Genomic DNA, 21,958 nt, shown 5'->3' with positions numbered 1-21,958 from the left:
AGACGCTCATCTCGTGCCCTTCTTAAATGACACCTTTGAGATGAGGGGAAAAAAATATTTTTACATATTTTAGTGTAATTGTATTAACTAAAGGTAACCACTTTGTTCATTCATTTATTTTCTGACCCCTTAATATGCATTTAGCAGACCAATTCAAGTTTCAGTTTTTTTCTCTTTGTGGGAGTGTCTCTCCGAGTTATATAGGCTGGACAGGAGTGTGTCCAGGAAGCTACTGTCTTCATAACAGCAATACATAGACCTTTGTATCAGGCTTCATAATGGATTCAAGCACAGCTTCTATCCTGCACTTTATTTCCTCCTTTTCTATAACCGGCTATAGAAAAAGAAGAAATTAAGTGCAGGATAGAAGCTGTGCTTGAATCCATTATGAAGCCTGATACAAAGGTCTATGTATTGCTGTTATGTAGATATATATATATATATATATATATATATATATATATCCCCTTGCCTATCTCTAACACTGAGAGAAGGGTGTGTGAGGAGCAGAAAGGGCCATCAGGAGCTCTGACAGATCAAAGTCCGTTACCTCCGGACTATGCAGCTGCCATGAAGCAGATCTCTTAGTGCACCGTATGGCCGCCCCAAAAATATTATGTACAGTAATAGAGTTAAGAAAATAAAAATCAATAATCAGAAAATAAAAAGAAAAAAATATATATTTATCAGTATTTGGTCCTAATTAATAAAAAAAAATATACGTGTTACTTTCCTTTTAAAAAGTCTTGCTACAGATAAGGTACTTCCTAAGCTGTAAGCTTCTAAGCTCATTAATAAGGTAAAACAATTGTCGCCCAATTTTTAAACATCTAACAAAACAACTTGTGTTGCTTTTGCCTAAAACACTGCTTTGCATTTCTTTACTAATAGCTAAGATGTGGATTTAAAGGAAACCTATCATCAAAAAGAAAAATGGTTATTTACCTGCAGCCGTGTTTTTAAATTGTGCAGAGATGTGTACAGAGCAGCATGTCTATCAAGAAGTCAGTCCCTTTTATGAACTCTCCTAAATATTTTTTTTTTTTTTTTTTTTTTGATGACTGGTTCCCTTTAAAAGATGAGGTGAGCTACCTACAGTCACCCACTAGAGGGATCTCAGGATTTATTATTGAGTGCAGTATATTCCAGTTGCCAGTAAGCTCCCTCTAGTGGTGACTGCAGGTAAACAGTATTTTGTTTTTATATTCAATTTTTTTCTGGGTATTAATAGTTTTAGAGCATATCTTTAATCTATTTAGGATAAAAAAAATAATGTGAGGCTCTTTTAAATGTTCATATGATGACTGTGATGGCAAGACTTAAACCTCCATGCGGTTTTACAGAACTGAACTTTGATGACAATGCCAGTCTCATGTGCCCCTTCACACATTTTGATGGAAAGAATGGCCCCATGGATTTTTTTTTTTTATGTACACCCCATTGGTACCCTATGAACCCCCCTATTCTATACCATAATGGGGTCTATCAGCAATCTTTACAAATATTAATTATTTCTTGATACATTTTTTTTTTTCAATATTTCAGACCATAATAGTTCCAAAATCTTCTGTATTTAATATCAAAAACCTCTAAAATCTTATTCCTGTGTGCCCATGACAACACTTCCTGCTTTTGTACTGTGACAATTTGGCGTTTGTCCATTGCCACTGCAACTCCTTTAACCAATCAGAATGCAGCTTTCAGGTTGTGCCCAAGTTAAGAGAATAAAAATAAAATGAGTTCATTGGTTAACAATGGAGCCTATTGTGTCTATGAAAACCCTAAATTGGTAGAACACGAGCAGGAAGTGTTGTCATAGGGACTCAAGCAGAGAAGAGGAGATCTGTAACTTTTTCTGATGACTTGAGATAAGTCAGACCTACCATGACCCACCTACTATAGTAGCACCTACTTGTACTATTCCTGCCCTCCTGGAGGTGGCTGGGGCAAGCATTGCTAGGAGCGGGAGCTGCTGTATCCAGTCCTGGGCAAGCATTGCTAGGAGCGGGAGCTGCTGTATCCAGTCTGGGGCAAGCATTGCTAGGAGCGGGAGCTGCTGTATCCAGTCCGGGGCAAGCATTGCTAGGAGCGGGAGCTGCTGTATCCAGTCTGGGGCAAGCATTGCTAGGAGTGGGAGCTGCTGTATCCAGTCCGGGGCAAGCATTGCTAGGAGCGGGAGCTGCTGTATCCAGTCCTCCATACTGCCGTATCTGTTCATCCAAGGTCCCGCATGTCGTCCGGGCCCATTCATTCTCATTTTCTCATCTCAGCTCATGTACTTCCAGCGTTTCACGGAGCGGACCACTTTGTAATCTCTCCTGGACCATGATGGGAAATCTCCGGAGTCCAAACCTTGTTTGTTTTCACCATATAACAGAGAATATATTCAGATGTATGTTTAAATTAAAGATTGCCGGTTATATTGCACACTTGAATTAAAGAATTGTTGAACCATCTAATGTCTTTATTTTATGTTTCTATCTGCTATACTACTCACTGCCTCTCCACACCACACAGACTTGTTTCAGGCCCCAGCTAACAGCAAGTGAGGAAGATTGTGAGTTGTGTGTCGTCAATGGACTGAGAAGAAGGCTGTGATAATTGGGGAAATTTATTAAATCTAGTGCAAGGGAGACAGGCAAGTTTGTTTTTGAAAATGCTTCTGAAAAATGAGCTGGAATCTGATTAATATAGGAAACCTTTTTATTATGCTCTAATTTTGATACATTTCTCCATAAAGAGAATCAGTAGGCTAAACCCTCTTTAGCCGTCTATATGGGCATGCAGGTCATAGGAGGCTGAATAAAATGACACCTTGATAACTGCGATCCAACATCTTATTCCAGAGAAATACATGTTTTTCTTACATGTAAATGAGCTGTTAAGATCTATGGGCTGGACATAGATCTCCCCGAAGATCTGCCTTCAGAGCTTATGAAAGGGGGCATTACCAATGATACTTGTAATGAATGCCAGTCAGCTTTCCTAATCTACATGTCTCACACTGGTAATGCCTCCTTTCATTTATAGTAAGCTCTGGAGGCAGAGTCTCACAGAGATCTATGTCCGGCCCAGAGATCTTAACAGCTTAGTATATAATAGCCCAGAGAATTCCATATTTTCTTATTTAAGACATCAGTTCACAGATATCAAGGTATCATTTTACTCCGCTTCCTATGACCTACATGCTCATATAGACCATGTAGGAGGGATGATCCTACTGACAGATTCATTTTAACATCCAGAACATAAATAGTGAGAGGAAAAAACTAACCTAGAGGAACCTGAATTTTTTTTTTCTTTCTTGAACAACTTTATTAGTAGCGTTTAGGTACATATTCAGTGGTTTGCAAAACTATTCAAACCCCTTGGCTTTTTACCTATTTTATTACATTAAACACCAGTTGTAATTTTTTTTTTAATCTGGTTTGTGTGTGACGCATCAGCCCCAAATAGTCTAAGTTAGTGAAGCGAGTATAATAGAGGCAAAAATTAAATTTATGGGGTCACATACAGTGGGGCAAAAAAGTATTTAGTCAGTCAGCAATAGTGCAAGTTCCACCACTTAAAAAGATGAGAGGCGTCTGTAATTTACATCATAGGTAGACCTCAACTATGGGAGACAAACTGAGAAAAAAAATCCAGAAAATCACATTGTCTGTTTTTGTTTCATTTTATTTGCATATTATGGTGGAAAATAAGTATTTGGTCAGAAACAAGCAATCAAGATTTCTGGCTCTCACAGACCTGTAACTTCTTCTTTAAGAGTCTCCTCTTTCCTCCACTCATTACCTGTAATAATGGCACCTGTTTAAACTTGTAATCAGTATAAAAAGACACCTGTGCACACCCTCAAACAGTCTGACTCCAAACTCCACTATGGTGAAGACCAAAGAGCTGTCAAAGGACACCAGAAACAAAATTGTAGCCCTGCACCAGGCTGGGAAGACTGAATCTGCAATAGCCAACCAGCTTGGAGTGAAGAAATCAACTGTGGGAGCAATAATTAGAAAATGGAAGACATACAAGACCGCTGATAATCTCCCTCAATCTGGTGCTCCACGCAAAATCCCACCCCGTCGGGTCAGAATGATCACAAGAACGGTGAGCAAAAATCCCAGAACCACGCGGGGGGACCTAGTGAATGAACTGCAGAGAGCTGGGACCAATGTAACAAGGCCTACCATAAGTAACACACTACGCCACCATGGACTCAGATCCTGCAGTGCCAGACGTGTCCCACTGCTTAAGCCTGTACATGTCCGGGCCCGTCTGAAGTTTGCTAGAGAGCATTTGGATGATCCAGAGGAGTTTTGGGAGAATGTCCTATGGTCTGATGAAACCAAACTGGAACTGTTTGGTAGAAACACAACTTGTCGTGTTTGAAGGAAAAAGAATACTGAGTTGCATCCATCAAACACCATACCTACTGTAAAGCATGGTGGTGGAAACATCATGCTTTGGGGCTGTTTATCTGCAAAGGGGCCAGGACGACTGATCCGGGTACATGAAAGAATGAATGGGGCCATGTATCGTGAGATTTTGAGTGCAAACCTCCTTCCATCAGCAAGGGCATTGAAGATGAAACGTGGCTGGGTCTTTCAACATGACAATGATCCAAAGCACACCGCCAGGGCAACGAAGGAGTGGCTTCGTAAGAAGCATTTCAAGGTCCTGAAGTGGCCTAGCCAGTCTCCAGATCTCAACCCTATAGAAAACCTTTGGAGGGAGTTGAAAGTCCGTGTTACCAAGCGAAAAGCCAAAAACATCACTGCTCTAGAGGAGATCTGCATGGAGGAATGGGCCAACATACCAACAACAGTGTGTGGCAACCTTGTGAAGACTTACAGAAAACGTTTGACCTCTGTCATTGCCAACAAAGGATATATCACAAAGTATTGAGATAAAATTTTGTTTCTGACCAAATACTTATTTTCCACCATAATATGCAAATAAAATGAAAAAAAAAAACCAGACAATATGATTTTCTGGAATTTTTTTTCTCAGTTTGTCTCCCATAGTTGTGGTCTACCTATCATGTAAATTACAGACGCCTCTCATCTTTTTAAGTGGTGGAACTTGCACTATTGCTGACTGACTAAATACTTTTTTGCCCCACTGTAACTAAAAATTGCCATGTGCATATGTATTCCCTACTTTTGCTGAGACACGCCTAAAAATTTCTGGTGCAAGCAATAACCCATACTTAGTAAAAGGACGTCCACCATGTATGGAATCTAAGTGTCACATGTCGGTCAGTATATACATCTTTTCTGAAAGGCCACAGAGGCTGCAACACCATTAACCAAGAGGCACCACTAACCAAACACCATGAAGACCAAGGAGATCTTCAAACAAGTCAGAGACAAAGTTGCTGAGAAGTACAAGTCAGGGTTATAAAAAAAAAAAAAAAAATATCCCAATCTCTGATGATCCCTCGGAGCACCATCAAATCCATTATCATCAAAAGGAAAGAATATGGTACCACAACAATCCTGCGAAGAGAAGGCGCCCACCAAAACTCTCAGCCCCGGAATGAGGGCATTAATCAGAGATTGTAAGGCTTGTTTTGAGTTTACCAAAAGTCATGTGGGAGACTCGCCAAATGTATGGAAGAAGGTGCTGTGGTCACATGAGACCAAAACAACCTTTTGGCCACCAAGGTAAATGTTATGTCTGGCGCCAAACCAGCAGCTTATCACCCCAAGAACACCATCCCCACAGTGAAACGTGGTGGCAGCATCATGCTGTGGAGATTTTTTTTTCAGTAGTAGGGACAGGGAAAATGGGCCAAGTCGAGGGGAAGATGAATGGTGCAAAATACAGGGATATTCTTGAGCAAAAACTTTATCAGTAATTTGAGACTGGGACGGAGGTTCACCTGCCAAAAAGACAATCACCCAAAGCATACTGCTAAACCAATTCTCAAGTGGTTTAAGAGGTAAAGTGTAAATATTTTGGAGTGACCTAGTCAAAGTGCAGACCTTAATCCAATTGAGAATCTGTGGTCAGATGTGAAGATTGCTGTTCACCAGAGGAGACCATCTAAAGCTGGAGTCACACATAGCGACTCACCAGCGATCCCGACAACGATATCAACGTGTCAGGATCGCTGGTGAGTCGCTATGTGATCGCTGGTGAGCTGTCCCACAGACAGCTTCACCAGCGATCAGCACAGCGACACCGAGCGCGCAGCGTCGCAGTGTTAGTTACCAGCGCGCTGATGCAGGGAGCTGGTAACGTACACATCGGGTATCTGAGGGACGCACGTGAGTTCATCATGCTGTTGGGTGTGGGAAGAGCAGCAGTAGACTTCAGCATAGACTTCATGGGAAAAAGACTTGAGATATTCCTTCTCAAACCCCAAAACATCCACAAACTTGCAGGTTGGAGACGCACGTCCCTTGGATACCCGATGTGTACGTTAGTTACCAGCAGATCGCTGGTCTCCCACCTGTCACACGCAGTGATGCGTTCTGGCCAGCGGGAGACCAGCGACAAAAGAAATGTCCAGTGGTTTACTACAGCGATACCGGCAGGGGGCTGATCGGTGTCACACACGGCGATCTCGCTGGTGAGATCACTGTCGCGTCACAAAACTTGTGACTCAGCAGCGATCTCGCTAGCGAGATCGCTATGTGTGACGGGGCCCTAACTTGGAGCTGGAGCAATTTTGCCTTGAATGGGCATAAATTCCAGTGGCGAGATGTGGAAATCTCATAGAGACTTATCCAAAGCGCCTTGCAATTGTAATGGCCTAAAAATAAGGCTCTACAAAGTCCTGACTTTGGCAGGTGACCAGTTATGCACACTGAAGTTTTCAGTTATTTTGTCCTATTTGTTGTTTGCTTCACAATAAAAGGAAAACCAAATGTTCATAGTTGTAGGCATGTTCCTTACATGAACTGATGCCAACCCCCCAAAAAAAATTCCAGGTTGTGAGGTAGCAAAACACGGAAAATGTCAAGGGTGTGAATACTTTGCAAGCCACTGTTGATACCTCAGGAAACAGACACTTGGCACCCATATTGATCAGTAGGTTAGTAGGTCTGAGTGAGTGAACAGTCGTCCGTCACTGCACAGTGTAAAGAGCTGAGGTGTTCTAGCTCTGCACATAGATAATTTCCGGAAAAATTGGCAAGCGTAAGGATCTGAGATTTTCACAACTCCTTACACCTTATGGACAGCGTCTCAAAAACGCTCTTGTCGGGAGTTGTGTAGGTTACTATTCTCTAAAAGTGGTCTAAGGGAAGAGTCAGACAGCCATATACCTTGGACGAGGAGCGCAAAATGCTCGGCGGCTCTGCCAAGGCGGGTGTAATAGCTTGTAGTTTTATGCATCTTCATGTTTGGCTCGGGAGAGCCAACGGCCAGTCCGTGCACTACGTTGCGAGCCTTATCAGCCAGTCCGTGCACTACGTTGTGATTCTCATCCAAGTTATACAGCCATCTGACTTCCCTAAGAAAGGACAACTGGTTAATTGGCCACGGCCAAGACTCATTGATGCTTATGGGGAATAAAGGCTAGCCTAGCTGGTCCAATCGCACAAAAGAACAGATGTGGCACAAATTGCCGAAAAAATTCCCGCTAGCTTTGATAGAAATTTGTCAAGGGCAGAGCATTGCAGCTTGCTGCATAGACACATTATACTTAAATGGAACCCATCATCACATTCTTACATGAGGAAGCTATAAAAGCGCTTGTTCCCTAATGAAAATGATACCTTTTTTTTCGTAGAGATCAGGTGTGTCAGCCGTGATAAATCTCAAATGAAGCAAAAGAGGCTCATCGACCAAGGGTTTGATCTCAGAGATTTATAAGATTGAGTTCTCTCCAAGATGGGCGTCAACCAAAACACTCTTACATGCACAAATGGGAATCTATTCTGGGAAGGGAACGCTCGCCCCAAAACTGGCAGGTTATCTGGGAAAACGCGGGCAAGTCTTCTGTCTGCACCCTGTATAAGATTCTTATGTTTTGGTATCGCACTCCTGACCTCCTTCATAGACTGAACCCTTCTATACCGATGTGCGTTGGTGTTGAGACTCGGATGTGGGCACCCTGTATCACATCTTCTGGTCTTGTCCGGAGATTGGAAATTTTTGGAGGGAGGTGGGCTCGCTGATTTCCAAGGTTCTCTTTACTGATGAGCTAGATCCGTCCATCTCTTTGCTAAATCTTACTCCTAAGGGGATGGGGAAAAGGCCAGCTAAACTGCTACTGCACATTCTTACTGCAGCTAGATATTTGATTGCCCTCAACTGGAGATAGGTCTCCCCGTCATCACACATTCATCTGCTTTATAGAGTTAACGATATTCGAAGGACGGAATATCTGATGGCAATTCTGAATGCGAAGTTGGAGGATTTTGACTTGGTATGGGCCTCATGGGATTACTTACGGGCACAAAGAACTGACTAACTCTGTACTGAAATGCTGGATCCCCACTTCTCCTGACACTTGCTCTCTCCCCTTCCTTTCCTTATGATGTGTGTCCTGTCTTATTGTCTGTTTAAATATAGGTTATATGTTTGATGCATTGTTTATGCTTTATTTTGCAATGTGGTCGGTGAGTCATTGACATTTTTTCATTTCCTCTGCTTTGTAATGTAAAAGTTTGACTTGACGCTTCACTATTTGTCAAAATTTCAATAAAAATTGACAGTTATAAAAAAAAAAAGACAAATGAAATCTACAAGCAAATCGGGCTCGAAGTGCTCAGGGAGCGTGCCAGTGTTCATGAGTAAGGCAAGTATTTCGCCCCTCCAACCCATTAAAAAGTAACGATGCTGCATGCAGCAAGAGATGCTACAGTACACACTCCCCTAACCCGAGTGACCACATCCGCTTCTCTTCACAGTAACATCATTGTGTTGTGCCCAGGGTCCTGACGACTTACAGACCCTATACATCAAAATGGTGCTCACGTGGCCAAAAATCAGGAACACAACATACACACTGACCCGGTTCTCCAGCCCTAGTGACGCCACTTCTTAGAGGCCCAAAGTTTCAAATGCAGTACTTTCATATTTACTTTTGAGATCCTAAGATCAGATTTGGGGTTTAATCCTCATTTTTTATAAAATAAAAAAGGCAATCAAAACTCGGCCACCTTTGCAGTTAATTCGGAGTGCACCCCTATATTCTCAGTGGCCCTCATAAGTTCTAGCCCCTCTCTAACGACTACCAACACTGTTATTGTGGAGCATTTTTTTCTTCTGGGTAAACTAGCCGATCCTAAGGAATCAACTATTCTTCCGTCCTTTGGATCCGTAGAGCAGGACCCAATGTCCCTGTTCGCGATTTGATCAGGTATTACCACCACCTCCGTGGACGCAGATGTCTTCCCTTACGCCTGGAAACGTAGGAGTAGCCTCCATTATACTGACTGCAATCACCACCATCCAGACCTGTCATGGTTGCCGCCATCTTCTTTAACCCCATAGATAAATCACCCTGCCCACCTCCCATCCATCCAGAAAAGGTCAGTAAACTCTCGGCCTCCTTTGCAGTAAATTTTGAGGGCACCCCTCTAGTCTGTGACCCCTAGTTTACAGGAAGCCTCCCCATGACTACTAACACTGTCGTTATTGATCATTTTTTTTTGTCCTACAAAGAAAGAGCCGATCCTAAAGTTTCATCTGTTCTCTGTTTTGGACCCAATGTCCCCGTTTGCGATTTTACGAGGTATTGCCATCACCTCAGTAGACGTAGATGCCTTCCCTTACACAGAAGTAACCACCATTATACTGACTGCAGTCGTCGCCATCTTCCCTGACCCCCATACATAAATCACCCTCCATCCATCCATCGACCCTCCAGAAGACATTCGGCTGCCGGCGCGTCCCTGAATCGCGGTCGTCTTTAATTAACATTCTAACCGGAGAGCTCGCTTTGTGTATTTGGCCTCTCTTTCTTTCTGTGTCTTTGAAAGGAAAAAAAAAGCCATAAAGAACAACTTAAAAGCTTCTCGTAGAAAGCGTGACCCCACAGACGTGCGGATCTTTTATCGCCGCAGCACCATTTTATTATTTTTTTTTTTAAGTGTTTAAAAGCTTTAATATTGAAGGCCTGTCAACTTTGTCCTGATTATTTGGCTTTCAGTTAAAAGGTTTTTGTTGTTGTAGCTTATGCCGTTGCTCTGTTGCTATGGGAACGTGACATCAAGCTGACGTTTTCCTGTTTAAAAGCTTTTAACTAAATTCCAGCCTGTCAGCTGTAGGCCCCATTTTATGCTCTCAGACTTCAATCTGTTGCAAAAGGGTTTCATATGTTCTCTTGTCATTCAAATGCTCCAGCCCATCCACCATTGCACCGGGGACGGCTCTGCAAAGGGGACCGCAACTTAAATCTCATCCCCAAGTTGTGGGGGGTGTAGAGAGGTGTGGGTGGTAGTGGAGCAAGGGGGCCTGTCTCTCTTTTAAAAGCCCTTTCATCTGCTGCATTGAGCAATGGCTGCAGCCGAGGTGCCCAGTTACCTGCTCTCCTCTCAGAGCGAGAAGCACAGGAGGGCCAGGAACTGGACCGATGCCGAAATGAGGGGTCTCATGTTGGTCTGGGAGGAATTCTTCGAGGAGCTCAAGCAAACTAAGAGGAATGCCAAAGTTTACGAACGCATGGCGAACAAGCTCTTCGAGATGACCGGAGAACACCGACACGGCGAAGAGATCAAAATCAAAATTACCAACATGACTTTCCAGTACAGGTGAGTCTGATTAACTCCAATGTCCTTTTGACTTAAAGGGGATGTCTAGGACTAGGCAATTAATGAGTCCGGCACCCCCACTGATCAGCTCTGAACACGGAGCACCACAGCGCCGTACATTGTTTAATGGCCGCTGCTGGGTGCTGCAGTTCGTCTCCCATTTAACTGAGCAGATTAAGAAGGGTGCTGGGTGTTGAACCCCCCAAAATTTCACGTGATGGCCTATTGTAAGCGAAAAGTCACACGGCCATAAAAATCACATGTAGATCACTCAGCCATGTCATACTCGGATCAATAGAGCCGCCGGCCAGTCCCAGCTTTGCATTCCGATCTACGTGTGATTTATATGGCTGTGTGACTCTTCCCGTAGAATAGGCCATACAAATCAGACATAGATCGGAATGCAAGGCTCTGTCCGGCGGCTCTGCCGATCTGAGTATGACACGACTGTGCTGGGTGTCATAATTGGATCAGGAGAGCCGCCTGCCAGTCCGAGCTTTGCATTCCAATCTACCTGTGATCTATATAGCCGTGTGACTCTTCCCGTAGAATAGGCCATACAAATCAGACATAGATCGGAATGCAAGGCTCTGTCTGTCCGGCGGCTCTGCCGATCCGAGTATGACACAACTGTGCTGGGTGTCATAATCGGATCAGGAGAGCCACCTGCCAGTCCCAGCTTTGCATTCCGATCTACGTGTGATTTATATGGCTGTGTAACTCTTCCCGTAAAATAGGCCATACAAATCTGACATAGATCGAAATGCAAGGCTCGGACTGTCCGGTGGCTCTCCCAAACCGAGTATGACACGGCTGAGTGTCATACTCGGATCAGTAGAGCCAGGGGCCAGTCTGAACTTTGCATTCCAATCTACCTGTGATCTATATATCCATGTGACTCTTCCTGTAGTATAGGCCATACAAACCAAACAGATCAGAACGCAAGGCTCCGGACTGTACAGCGGCTCTCCCCATCCGAGTATGACAATGTGTAATATTCCTATGCAGCAGTCATGCTCGGCCCGTAGAGAGCCACTGGCCAGTCCAAGCATTGTGTTGTAAGTTATACAACTGTGTTACTCTTCCCTATAAATGGGTCATTAATTATTTAGTCCTGGACATGCCAATACTCCTTCAAAAGTTGTCAGATGAAACCTTGGTTAGACAACAGCTGTCTTTCCCCACACCTCTTATACACATGCACGTTCATATAACTACCATGTACCGTGAGTGTTCAGTTTAGGTGAGCATGCAAGTGTTTTCATTGGGGAGAGGCAAGTTAGCCGCTACCTGACAACTCTGGCACCAAATTTTCTTCCCTGAGAACTTAAAGGGGACTTTTCACTGGTATTTCTAAATTTAAGCGGAGTACCTCCTAAAGTTGTCACTGCCCCACTGATTCTGGAGCAGTTTTTATTTTTCTTCTATACCCCTTTGTTCCAAAGTTATGCCCCTCATTAATATAGACTCAAATTTTCCCCTCACCTAAGTGAGCGTATACCACAGAACTTTGCTATTTCTCTTTTCAGATGCCGGCCAATCAAAACATGGCCACGCCCACAGTGGTTTTGTGGGACACGCTCAGTCAGTTGAAGGGAAACTTTGTATGTTTATTACTGGGAGCATAACTTTGGAATGGAGGGGCACAGAAGAAAAATAAAAAGTGTTTCGTAATCAGTGGAGCAGTGGCAACTGGAGCAGGTGCACTGTTTAAATTTAGAAATGCATTTATAGATCCCCTTTAAGGATCTCCTACATACTTGGTCCTTCTTTCAGCTGACATTACTCGTGCTCTAATGCAGTTGTCATGATTGGTGCTGTATACTCGTTATTTGGGTGATGCTACATAATAGGTGGCTAAGCTAAATAGGACCACCTTTTGTTGGTACCAGGTATTGCCACTCAGCTCTATTGAAGTGAATGAGGCTCCACTGTAGTATCACTCACAACCGGTAAATATGTGTGGCACTATTTTTGGTATTTTTATAATCCTGTACAAGTTCTTTATCTCTATGCTCTTTATATCAGGTTATATTTTGGTGGTCAGAAATAGAAACATACAACATAGGGCACTTGTCATGGGTGTAACTAGGGGTTCAGCTTACGGGGGTGCAAAACATTTTAGTGGGCCCCTAACCAGGTAATTCTGATGACAACGGTAGTATTGGGCCCTAATCATGGGTATAAGGGAACCTCAGCAGATTACCCTGCTGTAGCTGAAAAGAAAATCTCTACACAAAGACAATCACTGATATCACTGCCATATGGTGACCATATAGTGGTAGATACCGGTGCTGCACAACATGTAAGAGATTACTGTACAGTTACAGATAGGTACTTACCCCTGACGTTTCTGATGGAGTCGTTCACTTTTCCCATCTTCTCCATCTGGCCCAGACCGACATGACAACTTCTCCATCCAAGACGGTTGCAGAGATTACAACAAAGCAACAGTTGACTTCGCACAGTTCCGGCACCTTCCCCACCTGCACAAACTCCCCATCCTGCTGATACCCCAACACTGAGCCTGTTACTGCCCCAGATATCAATGTCACCACTGTGCCCCTTACATAGTAAAATGTCTCCTTCCTGCCCTCACATTATTGTCCACACTCTTTAATGATTACCATAGTAGCCCCCCACACTGTATAATGGCCCCCAGATTATCTCCCACACTGCATAATAGCCCTCAAAATAGTCCCCAAAGTTTGACGGTCCCCCACGGTAAATCCCACACTGTATAAAGGCCCCCACGGTGTATGATGGCCCTCACAGTAGCTCCCAAACTGTACGATGGCCCCCACAATAGCCTTCAAACTGTATAGCCCCACATTAGCTCCCACACTGTATAATGGCCAACACAGAAGTCCCCACATCATATGATGGCTTCCAAGGGAGGCTCCAAACTGTAAAATGACACCTGCATTATCTCCCACGCTGTCTAATGGCCCCATATTAGCTCCCACATTGTCTAATGGCCCCCCACATTAAATTCCATGCTGTATAACGGCTCCTGCATTAGAAAATAAAAAACAGTCTATACTCACCTGATCCAGAATCCTGGTAAGTCCTCTGGCAAAGCGTGGGCAGATCAGCGCGCCGTCATCGTGCGCAAAGGACATCAGTCATGATAATAATGATATCATTCCGGGACTCTGAAGTCCTGTGCTTGTATCGGCGCATCATTTGCTGTTCTGAAAAAAACAGGAACAAATTTTTCAAAACATCTTGTTTTATTCAGCATCAAGTATGAGCTCAGAAATCTCGGCACTCAGCACCCAAGTCTGTATCAGTGAGGTTATTAACAGGGATGGGCGAATCTGAATGGTAAAGTTCAGGGTCCGTACCGAACACCTAGTGTCCTTGCTGTGTTACTGTTTGGGTTTGGCAGCTCAAACAAAGCTTGTTGAAAGGCTGCAGAGCAGTCAATTAACAAGCTTGACTATGTGGGAACTTCCAGCTCAATCACAGCCATGTCAAGTACACAGTGTGTTAAAAAAAACGGGCATGCAGCCTCCTCTAGTATTGATAACCAGCAGCTGTGATCTTTACCTTGGCTGGTTATCAAAAACAGAGGGGTCCCCACGCCGTTTTTTTTTTAAATATTTAAATAATGTTAAAAAGTAGTGGGATCCCCCACATTTTTGATGATCAGCCAAGCTAAAGCGGACAGCTGGGGGCTGGTATTCTCAGATTGGGAAGGGGCCATGGATATTGGCCCAACCCAGCCTAAAAATAGCAGCCTGCAGCCCCCCAGAAGAGACGCATCTATTAGATGCACCAATTCTGGCGCATTGCTCGGCTCTTCTCACTTATCCTGGTGCTGTGCCAAGTGGGGTAAAAGATGGAGGGTTGATATCAGCTGTTTTATGGCCGCTGACATGAAGCCCATTGGTTAGTAATGGAGAGGTATTTATCAGACGTCCCAATTACTAACACCTGTAATTGAAATAAACATACAGGCTCCTTTATTTGAAATAAAAACTCCCTGACCCTCATTTACCCATTTATTCACCAAAAATTAAAATAAAAAAGCAAAGTTATACTGACCTTTCTGCTGATAATCCATTAATTGCCATGTCCCACGACGATCCGGATGGTTTGCTAACAGTGAGAACAGGCGTACAATGATGAGAGCAGTACTCTCATCAGGCAACGTCTGTGACCGGCAGTCACCTTTTTACCACCAGACATAGCTGCTGGCTCACACGTTGTCATCTGTGTGACAGCGTGGGAATCACAGCGCTCTGATCACGGTAAGGCTGTGTACCCACGCTGCGTTTTTTAGCGTTTCCGCTGCATTTTTGCGGCCATGGAAACGCTTAAAAAACGCATCCCCATGCAATCCTATGGGATTCCGCAGTTGCTGTGTCAATGCTGCGGATTTTACCGCTATGCGATTCCGAAGCATGTCCATTATTTCTGCGGAATCGCGGCGATTCCGCCGCCATAGGATTGCATTGAAATGTTCACTTTACACATATGGCTATGCCCACCATGCGTAAAGTGAGCACTTCATGTGTGGATGGTACCCAGGGTCTGGAGGAGAGGAGACTCTCCTCCATGCCCTGGATACCATATTCCTGTAAAAAATAGAATTAAAATAAAAAATAGGGATATACTCACCCTCTGTCGGCCCCCAGAATCCTACCAATCCTCCTTGGTGCTGGCGGCAACTTCCGTTTCCAGGGATGCATTGTGCGAATGACCACTGATGACGTAGCGGTCTTCCCCAATGACGACCGGGAAGGATCCGGGGGCTGACAGAGGGTAAGTATATCCCTATTTTTTATTAATTATTATTAACATTCTATCTTTTACTATTGATGCTGCAACACAGCATTTTATCTTAAAATATCTTATCTTAATTAATCAGACATCTGTTTTCAGTAATCAATGAGGAATAGACTTATCTATATGTTGATTTTTGAATTTATCCTTTTGTTCGTTGGTTGGTCAAGAAAATACAGACTTTTTCTCGTTTAAGCCTATCCGAGTTAACCACATCACAGATTCCTCTTGACCGCTGGATGCTGGCTTGAAGGACAACAGTTGTGAGCTACATAAGTGGGACATGCCTCTTACAATATACATACATACAGACATCCAGATAGCCAAGAAATTCAGAGATCCAAAGAAACAGAGACTCTTTACAAAATCACAGTCAGGAACACTCTACAGGATAGCTGCCAGATCATGGCTCCATCACGAGGGTGTCACGATTCGACAGGCGAGTAACCTGGGACCAGGAAAACCTTTTTTGGCCCGAACACTAGATGGCGCCTAAGCTCGCCCTGTTCCCCGGGATACTTCAGATGGCGAAGACGCCGGGGCCTTCACCCTTGCCTTATCTGCTAGATTAGCCCTTTGTCCCCGAAGAGGGGGCGCTACTGTGCACCGCAGTACACCAACCCAACAGACAGGGTAACAAAGACAAGGGTAACTGAAAACTACACACACACACAAAATATACACTCACATATAACAGAGGTATTCACCAGGGTGTGTAGGCAGGGGGAAGAAAGCAAAACAGGGAAGGATAAGGAATTTCCAAGCTTACAAACCAGGCAGGAGTTGTTAATAAATTCCTCCAGCACTCCTTCACAAAACCATCTTCTCCCACTCCTATGTCTTGCAGCAGTTGCTAACTCAGACAAGGACTTGGTAATCAAGCCCAGAATTTATAGCAGAAAGGAGTGGCTAACCGAGCACAGCTGAATGCAGGAATTTCCAACATGGCCGATTAACCCCTGTTCTACTGAAAGAAATAAAAACGTTTAATAAACTGGAGAAGTGCTTCTCAGCAGCAGAGTAGGAGCCACCAGACACTGCGGTCTTCTGGCTCCGCTCTGTTGCGGTGACCCTGTGACAGAGGGACACAGATTTAACATTCTACAGGGTGCCAGCTTAGGCGACCATGGCCCCGGCTGAAAGAATACAGATCTGCTCCATTGACCATCATTGAACCATTTATTCATTTGGGGTAGTCAGGATTTGGACCCACTGGTCACCTGAACTCCATTGATACATTTGGGAAAGCCAAATTTGGGACCCATCAGTCACCTGGCTCCATAGAGATGTTTTGAGAAGCCAGGTTGTGACCCTTTGGTCAACTGGCCTTGTACCTCAATGGACTGTCATCTTCCTAAGCTTGTCGTTACCTCCACTCTGTGCGTGCCAACGAGTCAGTGGAAGGGTGAGACTCTGTAATTTTGCACCATCTTGGGTATTGCTCTTGAACTGTTCTACATGTTATTTGCCTGTTTTGTGATTCAATAAAGTATTGTCACACTGTTTTGCCATCACCTGTGTTGTCTGAGTAGTATTACACCCACGGTAAAAGGAGAGTGGGCGTTTGGTAGGATGTGCCATGGTCCATGAGGTTTCGGCTCTCGTACTAGAGCACCCGCTGAACCCTGTGTCTCCAAAATCTCTAATCCAAAACTATCCCTCCTCCACCAGCTTTCCCTATATTGAATGCATGTGTAGGAGGAGGAGTCCCCTCTGTATATCCGGGCCGGAACCAAGGTTCCTAGGGAGACTGTTTCCGGGGGACATAATTGGGGGACGGACCACAGAGACTTCTAGAAAGGTTGGGGGAGGAGCTACTATAAAAGGGGCTGAGGACGCCAGCAGGAGTCAGTCAACGCAGCGGGAGAGGAGAAGAGAGGAAGCTAGAGGGAGCCAGAGCGAGAGCCAGAACCAGAGCAAGGAGAGCAGAGCAGCGACGGGAGAGACTGAAGGGAGACTGCACCGAGCCGTCCAACGGAGAGACACCACCCGGCTCCGCCCCATGGGTGTGGCCTGTCCACTGCCACGGGTGCGGCCCAACCGCTCCCGCCCGTGGCAGCTGACGCCAGACTCCACCCCGCGGGTGCGGCCCGTCTGGTGCTGCCGCCGCTCCACTCCAGCCCGCAGTTGCGGCCTGTCTGCTGTGGCCCCCGCAGCTCGGCTCCGGCCTACGGGTGCAGCCTACGCCGTCCGTACCCTGGGCAACCTCCGCCAGGAGGTGCGACGCAGAGGAACTCTTCAGGGGCCTGCTGTGCCCCCACTTCGCCGGCTGGGTCCAGCGGCTGATACGCCGAAGCATCATCGACCATCGTTCTGCCGGACGGCACAGAGTATAAGTGACACATTGTAATTCTGGACCAGTAGTCGGCCATACCGCGGCCCTATAGTGACCGGTCTTTGCCAGGTTAGTCGTGTTTGTGCTACCAGTGTATTCTTGTGTTGATACCTGCGAGGATAACTGCTGTTAACTTGTTTGGTTGCTCGAGATAGCCCCTATAGGCATATATATATATATATAAGTTACATCTTAAAGTTCCTCCCGTCTCCCGCCTCGTCACTGCATCCCGCGTACCTGCGATTACTTAATTTGGCGTAGTCGACAGGATGCAGACTCTGAGCGGAGATGGTGTGGGCCAGGGGGGCAACAGTGGGCCCCGGCCCAGCCTATCCTTAGGGGCTATGCTGAGCAATCTACCCAGGTTCTCCGGCAGCAATACTATGCTGTGGAACTGGATGGAGCGAATGCGTGGGCTATTTAGGATGCATCCGCTGACCCCTGACAAAGAGGCAGAAGTGGCCCTAATGGTGTTGGACGGGGAGGCCCGGGATTCCGTAATGTTGAGGCCCCCGAGGCAGTGAAACGCCTTCGTCAGGGTGTTACAGATCTTAGAGGAGACCCCTGGGGACCCGACTGATGTAGGAGAACTGAGAACCCGGATGTTTAGTCGCATGTAGAAGGAGGGGGAAACAGTGACGCAATATATGAATGTTTTGCAGGAATTGATTGTAGCCATTGAAAGGAAGAATGGGGTCGGTGTGGGGACCGTGGATGTAACATTACGTGACCTTTTAGTGACCGGGCTAAGAGACACCCTGACGAACCAGGCTCTGCGAGAGCGGGTGCGAGTGGACCCGGATCTGACCTTTTCAGAGATAGGAAAGGAGGCACGTGTTCGGGAACAGGAGCAAGTGGTGACGGTCCCTGTGGGAATGGCTCGGAGTATCGAAGCATCGGTAAGCGCCCTGGGTGAACCCCACTGGGTACAATTGATGAAGCAAGAGATAAAGTATTAAAGGCGAATTGGCCGAAGCGAAAAAAGAGGCCACAAGAAGTCGGCTAGGGCCGGGCAGAGAAGGCATGAACCATCGTGGCCCTCACCAGAGTCGGTTCCCACAACCACTCGCCTGTTACGATTGTGGAGGATTGGGACACTCCGCGCCAAGAGTGCCCATGTTGCAAGAGGAACCTGCCCCGCTGGCCAATAAAATCAGAGGATCCTGAGCTGGGGGGACGCCACTCGGGGCCAGAGCCCACCACACGGGGTGGTGGAAGTCACGAAGACCTGGTCGCACAGTGTCCAGTGGTATGGGCAGAGGTTGAAGGCCGTGCCGTACGATGTCTAGTAGATACGGGGTCGCAAGTAACGACCATGCCAGAGACTTATTTTTGGCAGCATTTTCCTGAAGCAGTGAGACCTCAGTGGGGGTCTGTGATAAAATTGGTAGCCACCAACCAGCTACCGGTTCCTGTCGTCGGAGTAGTGTGGATGCAGATTTCGCTAAGCGGCAAATCACTCGGCCGTCGGGGAGTGGTCCTGACCCAGGGAGACGCAAACAACAAACATCTGGTTACCCTGGGTATGAACATACTGCTGGAGTTCGGCAACCTCTTCCTCAATGAGCCCACGCAAGAGACTCTGAGCCAGTAGGGCTCCCGCACGCCCCAAGGGCGGGTCTTCAAGCAGTTGGTGCGGGGAGAGCGAGTCCTCCAGGACTGCCAGGAGGGCGAGGTACTGGGGAAGGTGATCGCGCCTGGGCAGACAGTAGTGGCCTTGCCTATCTGGGCCCCTGTGCCCCTGGAGGGAGTAGAGATGCAGGTGGAGCCGTGCTTCTCAGAACACCTACCCTCTGGAGTCCTGGTGGCCCGCACCCTAGCCACTGTGCGGAAAGGGACCGTCCTGGTGCACTGCGTCAACCTTGAAGACCAAGACATCGTCCTGAAGCCACGAGCCAAAATGGCGAAGCTGGTGAGACCTTTGGAAGAGGTGCTTCCGACCCCTGCGTTCCAACTAAAAGTGCAGGCCGGGGATCCTTGGGCGATGTCTATCCGGTCTCTTCAGACCACCGGGACCTCGACCGAATAAAAGGGCCGAGCCATCCTGGAGAGAATGCGAGCAGAACTCTCTGGCCTTACACCGGCCCAATTTCTCCAGTTAGAAATGCTTTTGGGCCAGTACCAGGAGGTTTTCGCCAACCATGAGGATGATTTTGGATGTACCACAGCCATTACGCACAGCATTCCCACGGCAGGAACGGCTCCCATCAGAGAGCGGTATCTGCAGATTCCCCCGCAACTATATCAGGAGGTGAAAACTTTACTGGGCCAAATGCTGCTGAAAGGAGTTATCCGAGAAAGCCAGAGTCCCTGGGCGGCCCCCATCATGCTAGTCTGCAAGAAGGATGGCACCTTGCGGTTCTGTGTGGACTATCGGAAATTGAATGCTTGTACCATCAAAGACTCATACCCGCTGCCTCGGATAGAGGAGTCCCTATCCGCCCTGGGGAAGGCGACATACTTCTCAACTTTAGATCTGGCCAGCGGGTACTGGCAGGTGCCAATGTCAGAAGAAGACCGTGCCAAGACCGCGTTCATTCTCCCCATGGGACTGTTCGAATTTAATCGTATGCCGTTCGGGCTGGCCAACGCCCCCGGGACCTTCCAACAGCTGATGGAGCGGTGTCTGGGAGATCTCAACTTCGAGGCCACATTGATATACCTGGATGACATCATCTATGCCGCCACATTTGATGACCACCTGCGGCGGTTGGGGCAGGTGCTCGGGCGGCTGCAGAAGTACGGATTGAAGGTAAAGCCCCAGAAATGCCACTTGTTTTGTAAACAGATCGCATACCTGGGGCATACCGTCTCCGCAGAAGGCGTTAGACCATCCATGGAAAAGGTCACCGCGATCCAAGGGTGGCCTACTCCCAAGACGGTAAAAGATGTACGAGCCTTCCTGGGGCTGACCGGATATTACCGTCGCTTCGTAAAGAACTTTGCACGACGCGCTCGAGCCCTGCAAGACCTGCTGAAAGGGGCCCCTGCCGGAGCGAATGGATGGAAGATTCAGTGGCGCAAGAAGAGTCCTTCCAAGATCTCAAAGCCGCCCTTTTGGATGCCCTGGTGTTAGCGTATGCGGATTTCTCTCAGCCGTTCATACTGCACACTGACGGGAGCCTACACGGGCTAGGAGCTGTATTGTCCCAAGTCCAAGACGGCCGGGAAAGAGTGATCGCTTACGGCAGTCGATCACTCCACGACTCCGAACGTAATCCAGACAATTACAGCTCCTTTAAGTTCGAACTCCTCGCAGTAGTGTGGGCTATGACGGAGCAGTTTGCAGAGTACCTGGCAGGCTCCGAGGTGGTGGTACGAACCAACAATAACCCGCTGGCCCACCTTGAAAATGACAAATTAGGGGCTCTGGAGCAACGATAGGTGGCCCGGATGGCCAAATTCAAGTAAAAAAATCTATAAAAGGGGAGCGGAGAATGTGCATGCCGACACCCTCTCCAGGATCCGGCGTACAACCCCAGGGCAAAGTCGGGATGACGAACTGGAAGGAGAGGAAACGCCATTCGCTCTGGCCCCCGCCGGACTCACGGCCACCACGCGAGAACAATCCCATATGGAGCCCCCAAGAGGCATGCTAGAACAACCCCGCGATAAGTGGATCCAGCAACAGCAGGAAGATGGAGAAATTGGACCCCTACGTCAATGGGTGGCCACCGGCAAAATACCTAATGACTCCCAGAGGCAGACCTTGACTCAGGACACGTTGTTAATGCTGCGCCAATGGGAGAAATTGGTGATCAGAAAGGGACTATTGTACCGCAAGGCAGTATCGCGGATGACATCAGCAACAGCTTGGCAGGTAGTCGTGCCGGGAGCCCAACTTGGTGAACTAGCTCAAGAGGCCCATGAAAAAGGGGCTCATTTTGGGGCTCAAAAGACTTTTCAGTGGTTACAGCAAATGGCGTACCATGCTCGCTTACAAACTGCAGTGGAAGAGGCTTGCCGGGCGTGCCGCCTATGCGAGCTAGCTAAACCACCCACACAGAGCGGGCCCCAGTACAAACAATAGTAACATCAGCACCCCTCGAACTCTTGATGATTGATTATTTGACTATTGGCCCCGCGCACCAGGGGTATGAACATTGTCTCGTCATGGTGGACCATT

The 21,958-nt window shown here is 46.7% G+C and overlaps 1 protein-coding gene across 1 annotated transcript in view; it reads left to right on the top strand.

The window, feature by feature from the left end:
- The first annotated feature begins 10,451 nt into the window (after positions 1-10,451).
- MSANTD1 (Myb/SANT DNA binding domain containing 1) overlaps positions 10,452-21,958 on the top strand; it is a 43,415-nt gene continuing 31,908 nt past the window's right edge. The window contains exon 1 of the mRNA XM_073574761.1: positions 10,452-10,706. Coding sequence (XP_073430862.1) covers positions 10,453-10,706 — 254 coding nt within the window. The 5' untranslated portion in view covers position 10,452. The remainder of the gene's footprint in view (positions 10,707-21,958) is intronic.

Source organism: Dendrobates tinctorius, unplaced genomic scaffold (assembly GCF_039654945.1).
Source record: "Dendrobates tinctorius isolate UK_male_01 unplaced genomic scaffold, ASM3965494v1 ptg000039l, whole genome shotgun sequence".
NCBI lineage: Eukaryota > Metazoa > Chordata > Amphibia > Anura > Dendrobatidae > Dendrobates > Dendrobates tinctorius.
The sequence above is the reverse complement of the archived record's forward strand: the minus strand, read 5'-3'. Positions and strand labels throughout refer to the sequence as shown.